General features: G+C 47.8%; 1 protein-coding gene across 2 annotated transcripts in view; it reads left to right on the top strand.

Annotated features, from left to right (window-relative positions):
- The window catches only part of PAPLN (papilin, proteoglycan like sulfated glycoprotein), a 47,557-nt gene that overhangs the window by 23,715 nt on the left and 7,241 nt on the right, over positions 1 to 16,601 (top strand). The window contains exons 8-20 of one of the 2 annotated variants that reach the window (XM_071427245.1): positions 659 to 739; positions 1,684 to 1,856; positions 2,397 to 2,520; positions 3,636 to 3,762; positions 6,390 to 6,597; positions 8,306 to 8,482; positions 9,774 to 9,930; positions 10,558 to 10,644; positions 11,150 to 11,450; positions 11,577 to 11,694; positions 12,376 to 12,505; positions 13,714 to 14,341; positions 15,114 to 15,251. In XM_071427245.1, coding sequence (XP_071283346.1) covers positions 659 to 739; positions 1,684 to 1,856; positions 2,397 to 2,520; positions 3,636 to 3,762; positions 6,390 to 6,597; positions 8,306 to 8,482; positions 9,774 to 9,930; positions 10,558 to 10,644; positions 11,150 to 11,450; positions 11,577 to 11,694; positions 12,376 to 12,505; positions 13,714 to 14,341; positions 15,114 to 15,251 — 2,449 coding nt within the window. The remainder of the gene's footprint in view (positions 1 to 658; positions 740 to 1,683; positions 1,857 to 2,396; positions 2,521 to 3,635; positions 3,763 to 6,389; positions 6,598 to 8,305; positions 8,483 to 9,773; positions 9,931 to 10,557; positions 10,645 to 11,149; positions 11,451 to 11,576; positions 11,695 to 12,375; positions 12,506 to 13,713; positions 14,342 to 15,113; positions 15,252 to 16,601) is intronic. The other variant, XM_071427246.1, reaches the window with a different exon arrangement.

Consider the following 16,601-nt stretch of genomic DNA (forward strand, 5'->3'; position numbering starts at 1 on the left):
CAAGGGCTAGTTGGGACACCTGCTCCCATGATAGTTATAGGCATGCTTGGATGTTCACTTGAAATATCTGTACAGTGTGTGGCCTTAGCATCAGGAAAGATACTCTTTGCCTTATCCTGGGAATCACTTTGTTAATCTGTATCCACACTGGAGTACTTGCCATGATGCTGATGGCTTTCCCCACTGCCTCTCCAGCAGGTGCTATAAATGCACCACAATAACATCACCACACACCGCCTTTGTAAGGCTGTCCAGTGTTTTGATAGCCCCACCAGGACATGTGCAGAGCTAGAAATGGGACTGCATCTTCTGCATTTGGCCAATTTTGAAAAATTCCAAGATGTCATCTGCACTTGTGGTCACATCTCTCTATGTTGAACTCCAGTATGATTCTTTCTGAAATTCCAAAGACTTCAAAATGTAGCAAATGGACTTTTCTGAGGTGTCATTGGAATTTTTTATGCATGGACTGATCTGTGGATAATGTAGGGTGAGGTTATTCAGCGTGCAGTTAAAGGGATGATGGAAATGCTTCATGTCACCATCAAAAACTCACCTAGTTGTTCAGGCACAAATGAAGGCATGAACATCTTTGGCACAGGGGAGTGGCTGTATGGCACCCACAGTCAGATATTGAATAATCCCCTTTTTTTTTCAGGTTACAATCAAATCTTTATTATCCCTGTGGGAGCCACAAGCATCCAAATTAAGGAGGTTAAGCCTAGCAGGAACTTCCTAGGTATGATTGATGTCAGAATCTCTGTATCAGTCCATTTGGATTTCAGCCATTATGCTAAAATCTGGTTTTAAGGTATGGGTTTACCTTGAGGGCTTGATATGGCAGAGTGAAAAAATGAATATCAGGATATTGAGTATCCTTGAAATGTGAGTGATGCACAAACAACTCTGGGCTCCACATTTAGTTCATTTTTTGTCCTATGGAGATCTTGCTGTTCACACTGAGACTTCCTGCCTGTAACTTACAAGGAATCTAGCTGATCTAGCCAAATTTGGCTGTGAGCTCTGTTTAGTGAATGCAAACCTACCTACTCCTGCCGTCTATAAGTTTGGAGTGGGCATCTTTTCTCCATAGATTTCTTTGGAGCATTTGTACAGCCTCAAACTCTGGTCATTCTGCAGAGGGGGAAAAGGAGGGAGAAAAGGTCTTGCCTAGATGTCTGGACAGGGCTGAGGAAATTCTAGTGGAGAAAGCAAATACTCTTCTGCTTTCTGAGTGCTTTATCATTGAGTGCTTAGGACAAATCAGTCTGGTCACATTTTCCTTTGTAGAAAACTGGATTCAGAACATATCTTGCTTTCTGAATAGAGTATCTAATGAACCAGATAGTGGTGTAAAGTCAGTGGAGTGTGAATCCCACATCTTAGTGGTAAGAAGGACAGAGGCTGGCATTGGCTGTGCTCCAGCAACTAACAGTGGGGAATGCAGAGGCAGGGCAGGAATATGCTGGAGGCATTTGGCTGTGCAGCAAAAGTTCTTGATCTGCAGCAAAGCTGGCATGAACTACTGTTTGAATGTGGTTTAGCAGCTTCTGCTAAAAAAGCCATACAGGGAGGACAGCACTGATGGAGGATGGGTGGTCAGTCTCATTTGCTTGTGACACAGCATTGCTTGGAAACAGGAGCAACCTTGTGATCCTTTCTCTGGCATGTGGGTTTGTCCAGCTGTCAAGAATGTGCGAGGGGAGTATTACCTGAACGGGCACTGGACGATTGACTTCAGCCGGGCACTGCAGGTGGCCAGCACGGTGCTGCATTATGACCGCGGCTCCGAGGGTGATGTGGCCCCAGAGCTCCTCCATGCCCGGGGTCCCACCACAGAACCCCTCGTCATTGAGGTGAGAGGCTGTGCCTTCCCCTGCTGACACTCTGCTCTTTCTTTTCATGGTGGGAGTACACTGGGAAAAACTAGAGACAAGATGGGAACCCCAGGAACCTTATAAGGCTGTGGGCCTTCAAGCTAGACCACAGAAATAGCACTTTTTGCTGCTCTGGTCCTATTGCCCAGAAATAAGCAATGTTGGTTTCCTGCCTATTCCTTTGGACACTGACTTTAGGGGAAGTAAGAGTCAGCACCAAATGGTGTTGGGGCAGGGACAGGCTCCAGGACGCTGCTTGTTATGCTGTGCTGTAGGGCGGGCTGTACTTGCTGTGACAGGAGCAGCTAGATCTTCTAAAGCCAAGAGGGATGAATGCACCCTTCTTTGAAAAATAATGCTCTCCAGAACATGATAGAAGGCAAGGAGAAAATCCAGTGCAGAGAATTAGTGCTTCTTGAATAGGAGGGGTGCAAGTTAGCTGGAACACTCAGACATGGTGGGGAAATGCTGTGAAGATGAAAAGTGTAATTTCCTTGATTTCCTCCCATTCTTTTGCAGCTCATCAGCCAGGAGCCAAACACCGGGGTACAGTATGAGTATTACCTGCCCCTGCAAGGACAGGCCTCGGGTTATAGCTGGAGCTACAGTTCCTGGAGTGAGTGCAGCTCTGAATGTGGAGGAGGTAAGGGGAGAGGACCTGATCCCTGGTGGCTGGTGGGGGGTTTATATCCACCTGCAGGCAGTGTGACAGTGTGCTGCCCTCTGCAGCAGCTTCCCAATAGTCTCCTTCTGGAAGGCAGCACAGGGATCCACAGGGTGTTGCTCAAGTTTTGTCAAGAGAGGGTCATGCATGGAGTCGCAACAGGATTAGCCCATGCCAACGTGTGGCCTATGCCTTGTTCTTATTTTCCATTCCTTAGCCCTCAGTCTTATTTCTAAGACCTGCTAAGAATCTTCAGATGGCCTTTGTTTTGATTTGCTTCAGGTCTTCATAGTCTTTTCAACCACTTGAGAAGTCCTCTCCAGAGAGACCTGGCCTACATTAGTGAATCGCATCATTCTCCTCTGCCACAGCCTGGAAGATTCCCCCTCTCCAAGAGGACTGTCAGATCTCCTAGGGTGTCCCATTTTATTCAGTTTACAGATTCCTCCATGAGCAACATAATGGATTTTAAGCTTAAAAGAAAAACAAACCAAAAAACTTCAATCACTCAAACAAAAAAACCCTCACCAACTGATTAGTATATAGAGTTCTTATCAGCCTCTTCTGGGCTTCCATCCTAATGGCCATTTTGGCAACTTTTGCCGTATTGTGATGGTAGGTGCTAAAATTGTCTTTGGCTGGGCACTCATAACCTGTAGGAAGCATGAAGAGTTGCAAGTTTTACTCCCATATCCAGTCCTCACAAGACTGACCTTTTGAGTCTAACAGGAGACCCCCAGTTCTGCTGTACACTGCACAAATCTTGCAGGGCTCCTTCATGAGCAACTTACGGGTAGGGCACTCCCCTCGTGAGTCTCAATCCATAACATAACAGGAAAGTTCCCCTCAGCTACACAGAACTGTACTGTCTCCCTTGCTTTTCCAGCAGACTCCTATACTGTGGGAAGGCATCATTTGTCCATGTAGTGAGAGACAGAGACCTGCCCCTGTCTCTTTTCCAGAATGGTTGGGACAGGTGTGGATTCTACACAACTTCTTGACAGACAAGAAACTTGTCTTGCCAACCCCGGTGTATTGCTAACTTAGTGCTGGGTGGCTTGTGTTGATCAGATACTCTCTTGCTTGTCCCCCAGGTTTCCAGTCCCGCTTGGTGTTTTGTACCATAGACAATGAAATTTATCCAGACTATATGTGCAGGAATAAGCCACAACCAGACAACAACCGGACGTGTGGCCATCAGCCTTGTCCCCAGACAAAACGGTGCGATTTCTTTCCTTCTTCTGGGGTCTGACTTCTTCCTGAAGTGCTTTTGGAACTGAGAAAAAAGTGACCCTCTCACATCTGCCCTCCAGCATGGTTCTCTCCAAGGAGGTGCTTCACTTCTAAGAGAAAACCAAAGACAAAAGAATGGGATGATAACACAGTGATGAGTGAGGACATTTGTGTGTGCACAAGGAAAGGGCTTAATACATCCTGTGTTCATTTTATTGACCAATTAAATTTGCCTTCCAAAATAGCATTGTGGAAGACAGTTGCCTAGCCCATGTAGGAGATATGAAACAGATTCTCTCATTTTTCTTCTCCTGAGCTGGAGCCTACAGAGTAGAAGGTCTGAGTTGGTGTCATTTTATGTCATTTCTGCATTCCCAGTGTGTTCCTTTAGAAAGGGATGAATCCTGGAGTCTTTTCATTCTCCAGCATGTTCAAACCCCTTCACCCAGCCATTTCCACCTTGATCCTTACAGCTGGCTTGACTTGGCTCTTATGGGCATCCAGGGCTGTAACATGAGCATTAGCTCCGTGTGTCTGTGTACCAGTGGAGGCCTCTGAGAGCACTTGTGTGTGAGAGGGCACCTGGGAACATTTCTGAATACGTGTTAGCCTGTAGCTACTTGTTTTAAGTTCTTTAAAACCTTTGTTCTGTACATAAAGGACTTCTTACATCTACCTGCCACAAGCCTGGAGTCACAGCAGTGCATGGAGCTCTCAGATGAAGAGGTAACAAGCAGAAGGAAGTTACAGAAAGCACAGGAAGGCAGCTGCTCTCTTCTGCTCTCCACCTAGTTGTTCGCTGAAATCATGGGGGTTTTCCTCTTTGGCACAGGTGGTAGAAGTGGGTGTTGCTTTGCTTTTGATGCTTGCCAGTGAAAATGGCGGTGGAGGGTGCTGGCTGGCAGCTTTGCTTAGGTGGCTGCACGTGCCTCTGGTAACTTGATTCTTAGAAATTGAGAAAGGGATGATTTCTTCATAGCTTCTGGCTGCTTATTCTCATGTTTTCTCTGGAATCAGGGTAAAGAAGTTCTGGAAGATTGGTTTTTTTAATTTACTTATCAAGATAAAGAAAAGAACATAAAAGAAAAGAGAGCATGATCGTTTGGGCAATTGTAACATTGGCCAGCATGGCATAGAGAAAGATTTGGAGTTTCTTAAAAGCTCTTCTTTTTGGCATGGGCCCAAAGAAGGCATAAAACAGCATGTAAGATGTGAGAGATACAATAATGTACACTAAGATAGGAGAAGTTAAAAGTATCAAAAGCAAAACAATTGTCCCCCAGCAAGCTGCTAATAGCTTAGGATTGGCAATTTTTGCCCTCTGATGAGGGTCCCAGCCTTATGGCTGACCTTGTCTTACAAAGGAAATGAACCAAGGGTCAGAGAAGCTCCAAGTGATCCCATCTGGTTGATACAGCCTTTCCAAAACAGTACATTTGCTTTACAGGAGGCAGAATACAGTATCTGGGGGGGGAGTTATTCCCATTGGAGCTTTTGAAAAAACTTGATTAATAATTTGTTATAAGCCCTGCAGCCACACCACTGTAAATGGCTAAGGAGTGGGAAGAGCCAGGCTAGGGAAGTAGCTGGAATGCTGGGGGAGAAAACATGAACTGTTTTCATTCCCTGGCTGGGCCTTACCTGGCTGAAAGGGTACATAGCAGATGGTAAGCAGATCACCATGATGCTCCCCCTCCACAACCAGTGCCTTTGGACTACACTGCATGCTGGATTTGGGGATGAAACATTATATTGTCCCTGAAGCCAGGCCATGCAAGGTGTGGTTTGAGCTACCCAGCTAGTTCTGAGAAGCTGGGGTGGCCAAGGGCAGAGATTTTAGTATCTAGACAGATTGTTTTGTGGATACATTCCCCTACTTAGCAAGGGTGTATCATTTCTGCAGTAGCTTCAGCAAAAAAAGACAGGAAAAGATCTATTTACATTTTTGTGGGCTTTTTGTATGTGTGCTGCAGTTAGAGAATTTGACTGATGGGAGGAATAAACCAGCTTTCTACTGGCCATCAGTGAAAAGTTAAGCACTTCTGAGAGTGCCTGGCATGGTTTGTGGGCAGAATGAGGACTTGGCTTGGTTTTACTGTTTCTGATAATATCTGGAGTGTAATGTGTGGATTAGGCTCTTGTGGTAGTTGTTTTTTGTTTGTTTGTTTGTTTTTTTGGTGGTTTTTTTGGGTTTTTTTGGGTTTTTTTTTTTTTTGGTTGTTTTTTTTTTTTTTTTAATCTGGATTGTTTTCTTTGAGTTTTTTCTTTCCTTTTTTTTTTTTTTTTTTTTCTGATGTTCTGTTCCAGGCATGACATTTTTACAGACATCAGGAGACCAAAAGCCATAGAGAGGGATCTTCCCCTTCTGGAGGGGCTTTGCATTTCCAGAGAAACAAGTGGTTTTTAGCTGGAGATATGTCTCTGGAGTAGGACTAATGCTCTGCATTGCCAATTAAGCTGGGCACGCTTGGTCAAATGGGAACTCGCCTCTGATTCTATTCTGCAAAGGGACACCATCTCTTTTGATTTCTACAGGGATGTGGCACTGACTCCTCTGTGCCTCCAAGCAGTTTGGCTTACTTTTTTTTTTTTGTGCTTGATTCTGTGACTTGCAGGTGGAAAACGGGGGAGTGGGGACCCTGCTCAGCCACCTGTGGCAGGGGCACCCAGACCCGCTCGGTGTACTGTGTGGCGTTTGACGGGCAGAGCCCGCAGGGGGTGGTGGATGACAGCGAGTGCATGGCCTTCGCCCAGCAGCCGCGCCGCAGCCAGCCCTGCAACCTCCGGCAGTGTGCCACCTGGAGCACGGGGCCCTGGTCCCAGGTCAGTGCCCCCGGGCAGACAACGGCCTCCTGGAACCTCCAGGAGGAGCATCTGCCAAAGCTTAGGGAGAAAGAGCCAGGCTCCTCTTCTGGGACTACAAAAAGCACGTGTCCCTGGATAGGAGGCATGCAGAGGTAGAACTTCTCCCTGCAGCCCTCCGATGCCCTCCTATGAACATATCCCTGTTCCTCAAAGCTGTGCATGTCCCTGCACCTCTGCTCTTCTCATTGCATGTCCACTCTTCCCTGGTCTGCCAATCCTTTCTCCACATCTGTGTTTTTATCAGACCCCCCCCCACCTGGCACTGACTTGGTTTCTGAGCCAGGCCTGGTGAAGTCAGAGCACTGGCAGGAGAGCCTCTGTCCATCAGCTGAGGACAGGCAGTAGCACACCCTCCTCTGTGAAACAGGAGCTCATGGCTTCTGCCTGTGCTAGTTATTTCCATGTATTTTGCTACCTTGCATCACCAGCCAGGACAGCAAAACTCTTGAAATACTGGTGACCTGCTGTTTGCTGTATGTCTGCACAGGGCTTCTCCAAACACAGCCATGTGGTGCATTTTTGATGCTTGTGTGCATTTATGTCTGCAGGAGTGGAAACAGCTCAAACTGTACACACTCAGTTCAGCCAGACAGCTTTTAGAAGGCATCTTACATTCCAAGGACTTAGAAAGTAAAGAGAATGTCTACTCAGTCCCTAAAGTACAAGTGAATTTTCCTCTATTAGAAGAAGTGCACACATGCTTGCAACACTTGATTTGCAATGTTGTGGTTGCACTTAGCCTGAGTTGTGCAACAGCACAAAATGCAACTTTGAGGCATGATCACCCAGACTGGAGAGTCCTTCCACCCACTCTTTCCCCCCACCTTGTGAGATGTGAGTTGAGAACTTTGGGGTTGTGGAGTAAGAGTGCTGTTTGGGGAAGGCACCAAGGGTCATGTTCTTACAAACTGATGCCTGAGTAATTCATTCCAGTGTTCTCAGAAGCAACTGTGTTTTGTGTACTCTGAGTTAAAAGGTTACTCCGGTAAATGAATGGCTGAAGCTCAGCTGGGAAGCTCATCTGAAGTGATTCAGACTGTCCCCAAGTTAATGCTCTCTGTAAGACACCTTGGTAATTCACGTAGAAGTAGGTTGGATTCCAGGAAACACCACCGTGAATTTAAGAGGGTGTTGAAAATGTCACAAACTAGTTACTGGTATAGAAGTTGTCACAGCTCCACGCTGTAAAAATAGAGCACAAGTCTTCAAACAAAAGACATGAGTAATATAAGAACCTAATCGTTTACTTTCCCTAAAATTCTTTACCTTGCATTGATTTTAATCAGATGTAAATAACATGAGTTTACAGGTATTTTCTACCATGCCTTGTTCTCAATATATTTTGCAGTGTCTGGCTTTTTTCTGATATTTTTCTAAATTCATCCTCCACATCTCCTTTGGGGAGACATCAAGAGTAAGTATATGAATAGGCCAAAATCATCCAGTGAGCTCCAGATCTTCCAGACCCTATCCCATGCTCCCATGCCTTATTTTCTACTCTGCAGCATAAACAGCTACTCTGCTAAATCCCACCCCAGAAAATTATTTTAATGATAGCTGGTTGTTCCAGGCAGTCTCAAAATGGTGCTCTGCTCTAATGATAGGGAGCCCAGCCTGCAAGAGGAAACCAGGTGCTTCTTTGTAATTGTTGGGTCCCTTTCTGCAGTGCTCAGCCAGCTGTGGGGAAGGAGTGCAAACCCGGACTGTCACCTGCAGGACACAGCAGGGCTCCCAGGCTCAGGACTTCGCTTGTCTAATGGAGCCAAAGCCATCGGCCACCCGGCCCTGCCTTAAGAAAAACTGCATCCAGGAAATCGGGTGGCACGTTGGAGACTGGGGTCTGGTGAGCACCTTGCTGTCATGGCTCCAAAATTACCGATTGTATTGCTGTGCTCCTCACAAACAAGCTTTGATCCATGCAGTCTGCACATAGACTGAGGCTGGGAGCAAGGACTGCTTCATTACCAGCCTCTTGGCTCACAGTTGTGTTGTAACTGGCACTAGTAATGCTCCAGTTAATCTGATGCCTGCTTTGTGTGCAGCTGCTACAAAAATAAATCCTTCTGAGGGGAGATTATCGTTTCAGTGACAGTGGCAAAATGCAGCCAATAAGCTGAAACAATCCACTCTTGCTGCTTATTCTCAATTCTTTGCTCCATCGCTGTGATCAGCAAAACAGCTCTTAGCCCAAGTTTGGCTCAGAGCTGTAGGCTTCAGAACTGGTAATTGCACTTTGTGATATGCTTTAATCTATCTGAAGCACAGTTTATCTGAATAATTTTAAAAAATGTACTTTAATCTTGTCTTTGTGATGGAAGCCAGACTGTCTTCAACCTGGGAAAAGTGTCAGGGGATAGAGATATGGGTATATCAATTGCATCAGGTAACTTCCAAACACACTTTTTCACTTCTGTGCTTGTCAGACCAGCTTGTTCTGGGCTAAAACATGTTACATATGCTTCTTCATGAGATGTCGGCCAAGTTTTAGTTACAGCTAAAGAAGTTTCATATCTTAATCTGATCTTTCTCCTGACTTTCTGATATCAGAAGGTCTCCTATCTGCCTCTCTGAATTAGAGGGAAATACTCTCCAAATATTTATAGAACTTGCCATGAGCCATGTGGGTTGCACAGACACCTCATCCTATCCCCTCCTCTGAGCCTCTGGTTGCTCTCATCCACAGCTTCCAGTAAGGCAAACTCCAGTTAGCTGCTTACAAGAAAGCCCCTCATTCGCTTTCCAGTTGTAATTTGTTGTTCTTGAATGCAAACTGACCCACCCACAGCTGGTGGATCCCCAGAGAATTGAGGTGCCTTTCTGCCTTCAGGCTGAAATGATTCTCTCCTACTCCCTGAAACACCGCTGTGGGTAACAGCAGCTCATCTGGATGTTACAGGCTGAGTGTGGCACAGAGCCTAATGCTTCGGGGCTGGGTGGAACATCTGGTAAAATGGTTTAAAGTATGGTTTTCTAATTGTTCAGATGATTCCAGCTGAAATATTATTTGCTTTGTCTTGGTGGAGGAAGCTGTGCCCAGCCTGCAGCTAACCATGCAGCTGTTCCCCACTTCTGATCTGTGGGGTTTCTGCATTCAGCCTTTGCTGACTGCTCAGTGCCTTGTCTCTGTGCCCAAGTGTTCCAAGAGCTGCGATTCAGGCATCCGGACACGCCAGGTCATCTGTGCTGACGGCGACTCCAAAGTCTACAGTGCTGAGACATGCAGAGCCATCCAGCCACAAAAACCAGCCACCCTGGGCAGCTGCAACACACAGCCCTGCTACCTGCCACAGCGTGAGTGGTATTGCTGCACACCCAGCTTTTCCCAACATGCTTTTGCTTAGGAGTAGAAACTCCCAGCTCTGCACCAGCTTATGTTCTCAGCTTTTTGCCTGGCTATCTCCATCCTGTGATTTTGCCTAGGTTATGTGCACAAAGCATCTTTAGAGTCCCAGTACCTGTGCTGTTTGAAATATATGCAACAGGCTTGGGAACAACATTGGTGTGTGTCCGTTTTGAATCCAGTGTTCTATGATCCAGTGTGTGTGTGCTGCAGATGGATCCCAGACATCCCAGTCCAGAAGGATGATAGCTTGGGCAGGCTCAGTAGCAAAAACTATAGCCAACTCTCATCCCTCTGTGGACTGGCTCTAAAGGAGTCATAACTTTTCAGAACATTTTGCTTCTTGTCTGTGTATATTCCCTATGTCAGAGCCGCAAGGCTGACTTTTGCCTGCCTGTTGTAGGTCGCTTGTCCTGACAATCCAATCGAATCCAATTGCTGCTCAGCAGCTATTGCACAAGAGGAACAGGAACATTTTCATCAGCTGTTGTCTCCTGCTGACTGCTAGATGTATTTGCAATTATTAGAGCACAGTGCTGGACTAACTGCACCCATTTTGTGTATGTGTCTCTTTGCAGAGGTCCCCAGCATGCAGGACACTATGGGATACAATGTCACTCGCCAGTCCTTGCTGACACGTTACAATCCAAACAGCCCTGCCCCAGGTTTGGAAGAATTCTTTTAATTTGGGGGTTGATGATGGGATACTTGGAATAGGCTGTGATAGGGACTGGGATCATTCTTTTCTTCATTTCTCTCATTTTTTTTCATGGGCTCCTATAAACTCAAGGAGCCAGGGACAAAATGTAGATCCTTTACACCAACAGTGAGCAGTATTTGAATCTATCCATGCAGAAGACTCTGTACAGGAGATGGATCCCAGGTTCTGTCAGCATGACTTAAGTGCTGGCTGGAAGAAATTATGCCCAAAGCAGATCATAGGAACAAGAAAGGATGATGTGAAGGGACCACAGCAATGTGGTTTCTCATGGAACAGCAGGAAGAATGGTCGAGGCAATGAGCAGAGTACGTCAGCCAGATGAGAAGGGTGGGCCAGATGACACCCCTAGATGTGATTCAGAAAATCCTGCCAGGTAGCCTTGGGCAGGTGAAAGAGAGCAGAGAGGAGGAAAGCTGGCCAGATTTTCATGCTCACCTTCATACCTTGAGTTCTCTCCCCAGATTCTGATGATGCAAGAATGCACCCTGGGAACACCATGACCCATAGTGCCTCAGGGAACCAGCACATTCCATCCACCAAAGACCAGGGCATCAACTTGTTTGCTGTGCACTGGGAGCCCCAGTCCCGCTCCCCAGGTTCCCATCAGCTCAGCTTCTCTCAGGACCCCCCTGCAGGGACTGGCTCCCAGGACTGCCACCAGAGCCCACATGGCTGCTGTCCAGATGGGCGCACTCTGGCATCAGGCCCTCTCGGGAGAGGTTGCCCTTTCAGCACCTGCCACCAAAACAGGTAGCTGGTAGTAGATAGGCCTGAGCAGGGAGGCATTGCCTTTCCTGGCAATGCCCTTCCTGAATCTTGTAGCCCATGTCTGTTGACCAGGCAGGTCAGGTGTCACTGCAGCCCTTCTGTCTGCAGGTATGGCTGCTGCCCCGATGGAGTGTCAGCTGCCCAGGGTCCAAACAACACTGGATGCCCACAATATTACCATGACATTAAAACGAGACAAAATCATCCCACTACAACCACTCCAGCAGTAAGTACAAGAGCTTTTTGCATTTTAGGAGAAGATCAGATACAAAGAATCAGATTTGACCCTGCTGACTCACATTGTAGATTCTATTGGGCTTCATCTCCACCAGTAATGCTGAGGAACCAATACTTGAGGCATGGCATCAAGCCCTTTGGCCCACCTTGCTCCTGCTCAGTCTGGAGTGTTCACCTGCAATCCTCTACAAGCAGGGCACAAAGCAGGTGGTGGGGAGATGTCTGAGAAGTAGAAAGCCATCCTATGTAGACCTGATTGAATAATCCTGAGTAATTAAATTTCTGTTGGTCAGAAGATTGCTATCCAGTTTCTAGGGGAAAAAAAAAGGGAAAAGCATGGCTTCTATTAATTGCTTTTGTTTGTCAACTCTGCAGATTAATTCAAGGTGGGGAGGTGATCCCTCCTATAGTTTGGGGTGCATGTTGGTGGCAGCAATAAGAACTGGCCTGCTGCTGGGCTGCTTAGCTGTGCCTTGCAGAGTAGTAGCCATGGCTGACAGCCAAGTTTCCCACCCCTTCCCAGGACAAAAGCCTCTAGGAGGCAAACAAGCAAACAGTGGTGCCTCTAGCAGCTGGCTGTGTGCAGCTGACAGCTTGCACACCGTGCTTTGCATGTGCTGCTGTCCTCATGCGTGAGGATAACTCTTGGCTTTCCATTCCTGTCCCCAAGGCAAGCCAAGCCTTGTCCCAGCAGCAGCCCTCGGGCGAGTGCCGCGGCTCCATGTACGGCTGCTGTTTTGACAACGTCGCCTCAGCCAAAGGTCCTCAAGGGGAAGGATGTCTCAATAGGCCCAACTACCGTAAGTGATGCTTTGCCTTATTGGTTTAGATACACAAAAAGAGTCCAGTAGCATATAGAAGTTTCCTGTGTCTGCTCTCTGTAAACTGTAGTAAATAATCTCTCTGAAGAGAATCTCTACCTGGTAGTTGGGGCAGCAGAAGCTTGGAGTGTAGAAAAGCAGCTTGAGGATTCAGTTCTACCAGTTGCCACAAAAATTATTGTTGTCCTCTGCTGATGGACAGAAGTGTGTTTGTTTGATCTTCGTCAGTCTGTAGGACTACTCAGGAGTTGTTTGTCCCTGAGAAGACACTTTGATGCAGCCTGGAGTGCTCTGAACTAATTACCCAGGTCAAAGTAGGGATCTCCTGTGGAATCAGGATAGTACTCGGTCTTCAGACAGCCTGTGGACAGGGGAGAAATGAGAACTACATGGGGAAGGAGGGATTGCTTAGGGCTGCATGGATGCCCTTAGCCAGCAAAGTTCAATCAAGTGCCTGCTGTGCTATGAGGACACTAGGGCTGGTGGGCAAAAGCATCTTTGCTCCTTTAGTGCCCAGCTGTACCCTCTGCAGGCACATTGCTGCTGCAGGGCCTTGCCCTCCTGCTGCAGCACAGAGATTGCTCAGTGGCTGTCCCTGCGGTGCAGCCTTGGGGAAGGGGAAAACTCTCTGGATTCTCTCAGCTGAGCCACAGCTTGACAAAGCACCTTGCAGCCAGAGCTCTGCATCCAGTGTTTGTCAGCATGTGGCTGATACCCGTGGCTCTGGGTTTGTAAACACCTTGGGCCACGCTCCTCTTTATATCAGTGTGCAGAGGTATTCTGTAATGCATGAGTCTTCTTCACAGCTGGGTCTAAGCCACTTGCTTTGTGAGCTGGAAATGTACAAGTGGCAGCCATGTGTCCCTTGCAGGAAAGGAAGCTCCAGAGCCTGCTTTGCAGTTGCAGAATTCTCCAAGCAAGGCTGTAAAGCATCTGTCTAGTATCTAGATTCAGAAATGTCTCTGAGAATGGTTCTTCCATCAGAGGCAAAACTGAGGCAAAAAGAAACATGTGAGCAGTTTCTCAGTTTCAAAGCACAGCTGGGTAGGACACCTAGGTGTCCTACTTTCCCACCTGCCCTTTGCCCACAGGGCCATCAGATAACTCATCTAGGTGGTGGCGTGAAGCCCTTGGACCTTTGTGCTTTGTGACCCTCACATCTCCCTCTGTTCCACTCTTTTTGGTAGCATACCCTGTCATGTGCCTGCTGCCCAGTGCCCACGGCCCCTGCACCAACTGGACCACTCGCTGGTACTTTGTGGGAGTTGTTGGCAAGTGCAACCGGTTTTGGTATGGTGGCTGTCATGGTAATAAAAACAGCTTTGCCTCGGAGGAGGAGTGCATGAGAGCGTGCCACAGCTCTGTGGGGGCCAGCCATCTGGAGCTCCAGCCCTCTTCTGGCACAGAAGCCCTGCAACACCAGCAGACTGCCTCCAGTTCTCACATAGGACGTGCTCAGGGTCAGCAGCAGTCACCCACAAGAGAGACTGCAAGTCACAGCCAAGAAGGAAGAACCTATGGGGCTTCACTCCCCAGGCAAGACAGCCGCAGCTGGAGGAGGGACGTGCTGCCAGAGGCCTTGCCAAGGACTGGGGTGCTGGAGAGCCAGAGAAGCAGACTGGATAGGCTGGGCCGGCTGCGCTCCTGGGACACAGCCCTGCCTGGGTCCTCGGATAGGCAGAGCAGCAGTGGCCAGCAGGGCCTGTCCCGGGAAGGCAAGCAGTGGCGTGAAGCTTTCGGAGCAGATGTTTCTGTGACAGAGGGATTTGGGCACCAGGAGTCTGCAGACCTGTTCCCAGCACAGGCTCTGCACAGGTGATGATTTCCGTCTATCCCTCCCCCCTGTTCTGCCAGCTCATTATGAAGCATCAGTGGAACTTTCACTGGAGTGAAAATGTTGCCTCAGCTGGGACTAGCTAACTGGGGATACCGTGTGATGGATTAGCTACACATGTGGCCCCTTGGTTAATGAAGTTACTGGTATTCAGGCCCTGGCACTACCTGCGGTCTCTTTCCTCATATACTCCCTGGTCTCTGACAGAACTGAAGTATCATGTATGAAAAGACTGCAGAATCCTGAGGTCTCTGTCTGGGAGGCCTTCTAACACTATAAATGAGAATCCATAGGTGTTGTTCTTGTTCTGACCAACAAATTTAGCTGTCACTCTGACTTCAGAGCCTTTATCTCAGCACTGCATGGAGCAGCAGTGGGTTGTTCTAGGGAAGACTTGTAAGATGCAGACTTTGGGTCAAGATCCAGACAATGTTACTCTGAAAATCAGGAGTGTGTAGAGCTAGATCTAAACATATCTGCACTGGATCTATCTGTCAGCTGAGCTATACCTTGTTCCTTCAGAAGAGAGGGGTTACAGGGCTTTCTTCAGGAGATATTGTAGCATTCACTCTGTCCACAGCAGCCTTTGCTGTACAGGAGAGGGCTCCCCATGCTGCCCAGTGCATCTGCTCAAAGTTGAATTGGCAGCTGGTCCTGCTTTGCCTTGTGGTTGTAACTCATCCAGAGTCACATGAGAGGACACAGAGGTGAGGAAGGCAGCAGAAGTGCCAATGGAATCACTTTCTCTTTCAGAACAATCCTGGAGGAAGGCAAGCCCCATCTTGTGACAGCAGTTGTGGGACAAAACATCCAGCTGCTCTGCAAGACAGGCATGTCCCCACTCTCCAGAGTGGAGTGGATGAAGAACAGCCGACCCATCTCCTCTGACAGGTGAGCTCAGATCCCTTCATTGTAGAGCAGATGGGCTCCTTGCTGGGCAGAGTGCCAAATATGCAGTCCAAAAAAGACTGTTGTGGTTTCACCCCAGCTGGCAACTCAGCCCCACAGAGCTGCTCACTCACCCCTGATGGGATAAGAGAGAGAATCAGAAGGGTAAAACAGAGAAAATCCAGGGACTGAGATAAAGACAGTTGAAAAGCTAAAACAAAAGCCGTGGGTGCAAGCAAAACAAAACAAGGGATTCATTCATCACTTCCCATGGGCAGGCAGGTGTTCAGCTGTCTCCAGAAGAGCAGGGCCCCATCACACGTAACAGTGACTTGGGAAGACAAATGCCATCACTCCAAACTCCCCCCTGCTCCTCTTCCTTTCCCCAGCTTTACATGCTGAGCATGTATGGTATGGAATATCCCTGTGGTCTGTCAGGGTCAGCTGTCCCAGCTGTGTCCCCTCCAGCTTCTTGCCCACCCGCAGCCCGCTGGTGGGTGGGGTGAGAAGCAGAAAAGGCCTTGACTTGGTGTAAACACTTCTCAGCAGTAGTGAAAACATCAACACTGTTTTCAGCACAAATCCAAAGCACAGCCACGTACCAGCTAGTGTGAAAAAATATTAACACTACACCAGCCACAACCAGCACACTTTTTTTTTTAAAGAAATAAAGAAACCCCCATATTCATCTACTGTCCACCTGCTCTGTGCATAGCAGAAACAGGTACGGTCTGCACCATAATGAGGTGTTGGCTAGAATTATGGGGCAGAGCAAGTGTTATGCTGTCCCATAACACTGGTGGAAGCTGACGTGGGTAATGATGCAGAAAAATATTGCTTCTCTTGGGTTCATCTTGGGGCAGCACAAAGCCAGTAGTTGGGGGTGAAACTTGCAGCCTAATAACCCAGAGTTCCTCTGGCTGAAAATCTCTAGCACAATTGTTTTTTAAACTACTTTAAACCTGTTTTTCCTGGGAAGTCTGTTTCCAGCAAGTCTGTCTGGAGCCAGTCAGTCCTTTTGTGTTATGAAAATCACAGTTATGCTTTTCTGTTTGCGGTTGACTGCTGGGACTCAATCTCCCCCCTGGAAGGGCAGTTTGCCTCCTTATGGGAGAGTTACTGAAAGCAGTTCCCTGTTTTCCATGTCAGTTTTCCTCTCTGTTCCTGACCTCCTTTCTGCTGCAGTTTTTCCCTCTGCCTGTGACCCGTCTGTGGTCAGCAGGGTTTTGTTTTTTTCTGAGCCAGGGAGGGCCCCACATGGGGATGGTTTGTGTAACACCAGCCCGGGCTGGCCGCTGTGCCCTGGCGGGTTGCTCTGGGTGCCTGGGTAGGCGGCAGCGCTCCCCCCGTGTT

This window comes from Agelaius tricolor, unplaced genomic scaffold, assembly GCF_023055355.1.
Source record: "Agelaius tricolor isolate 1412-34295 unplaced genomic scaffold, bAgeTri1.0.p SCAF_5, whole genome shotgun sequence".
Lineage (NCBI taxonomy): Eukaryota > Metazoa > Chordata > Aves > Passeriformes > Icteridae > Agelaius > Agelaius tricolor.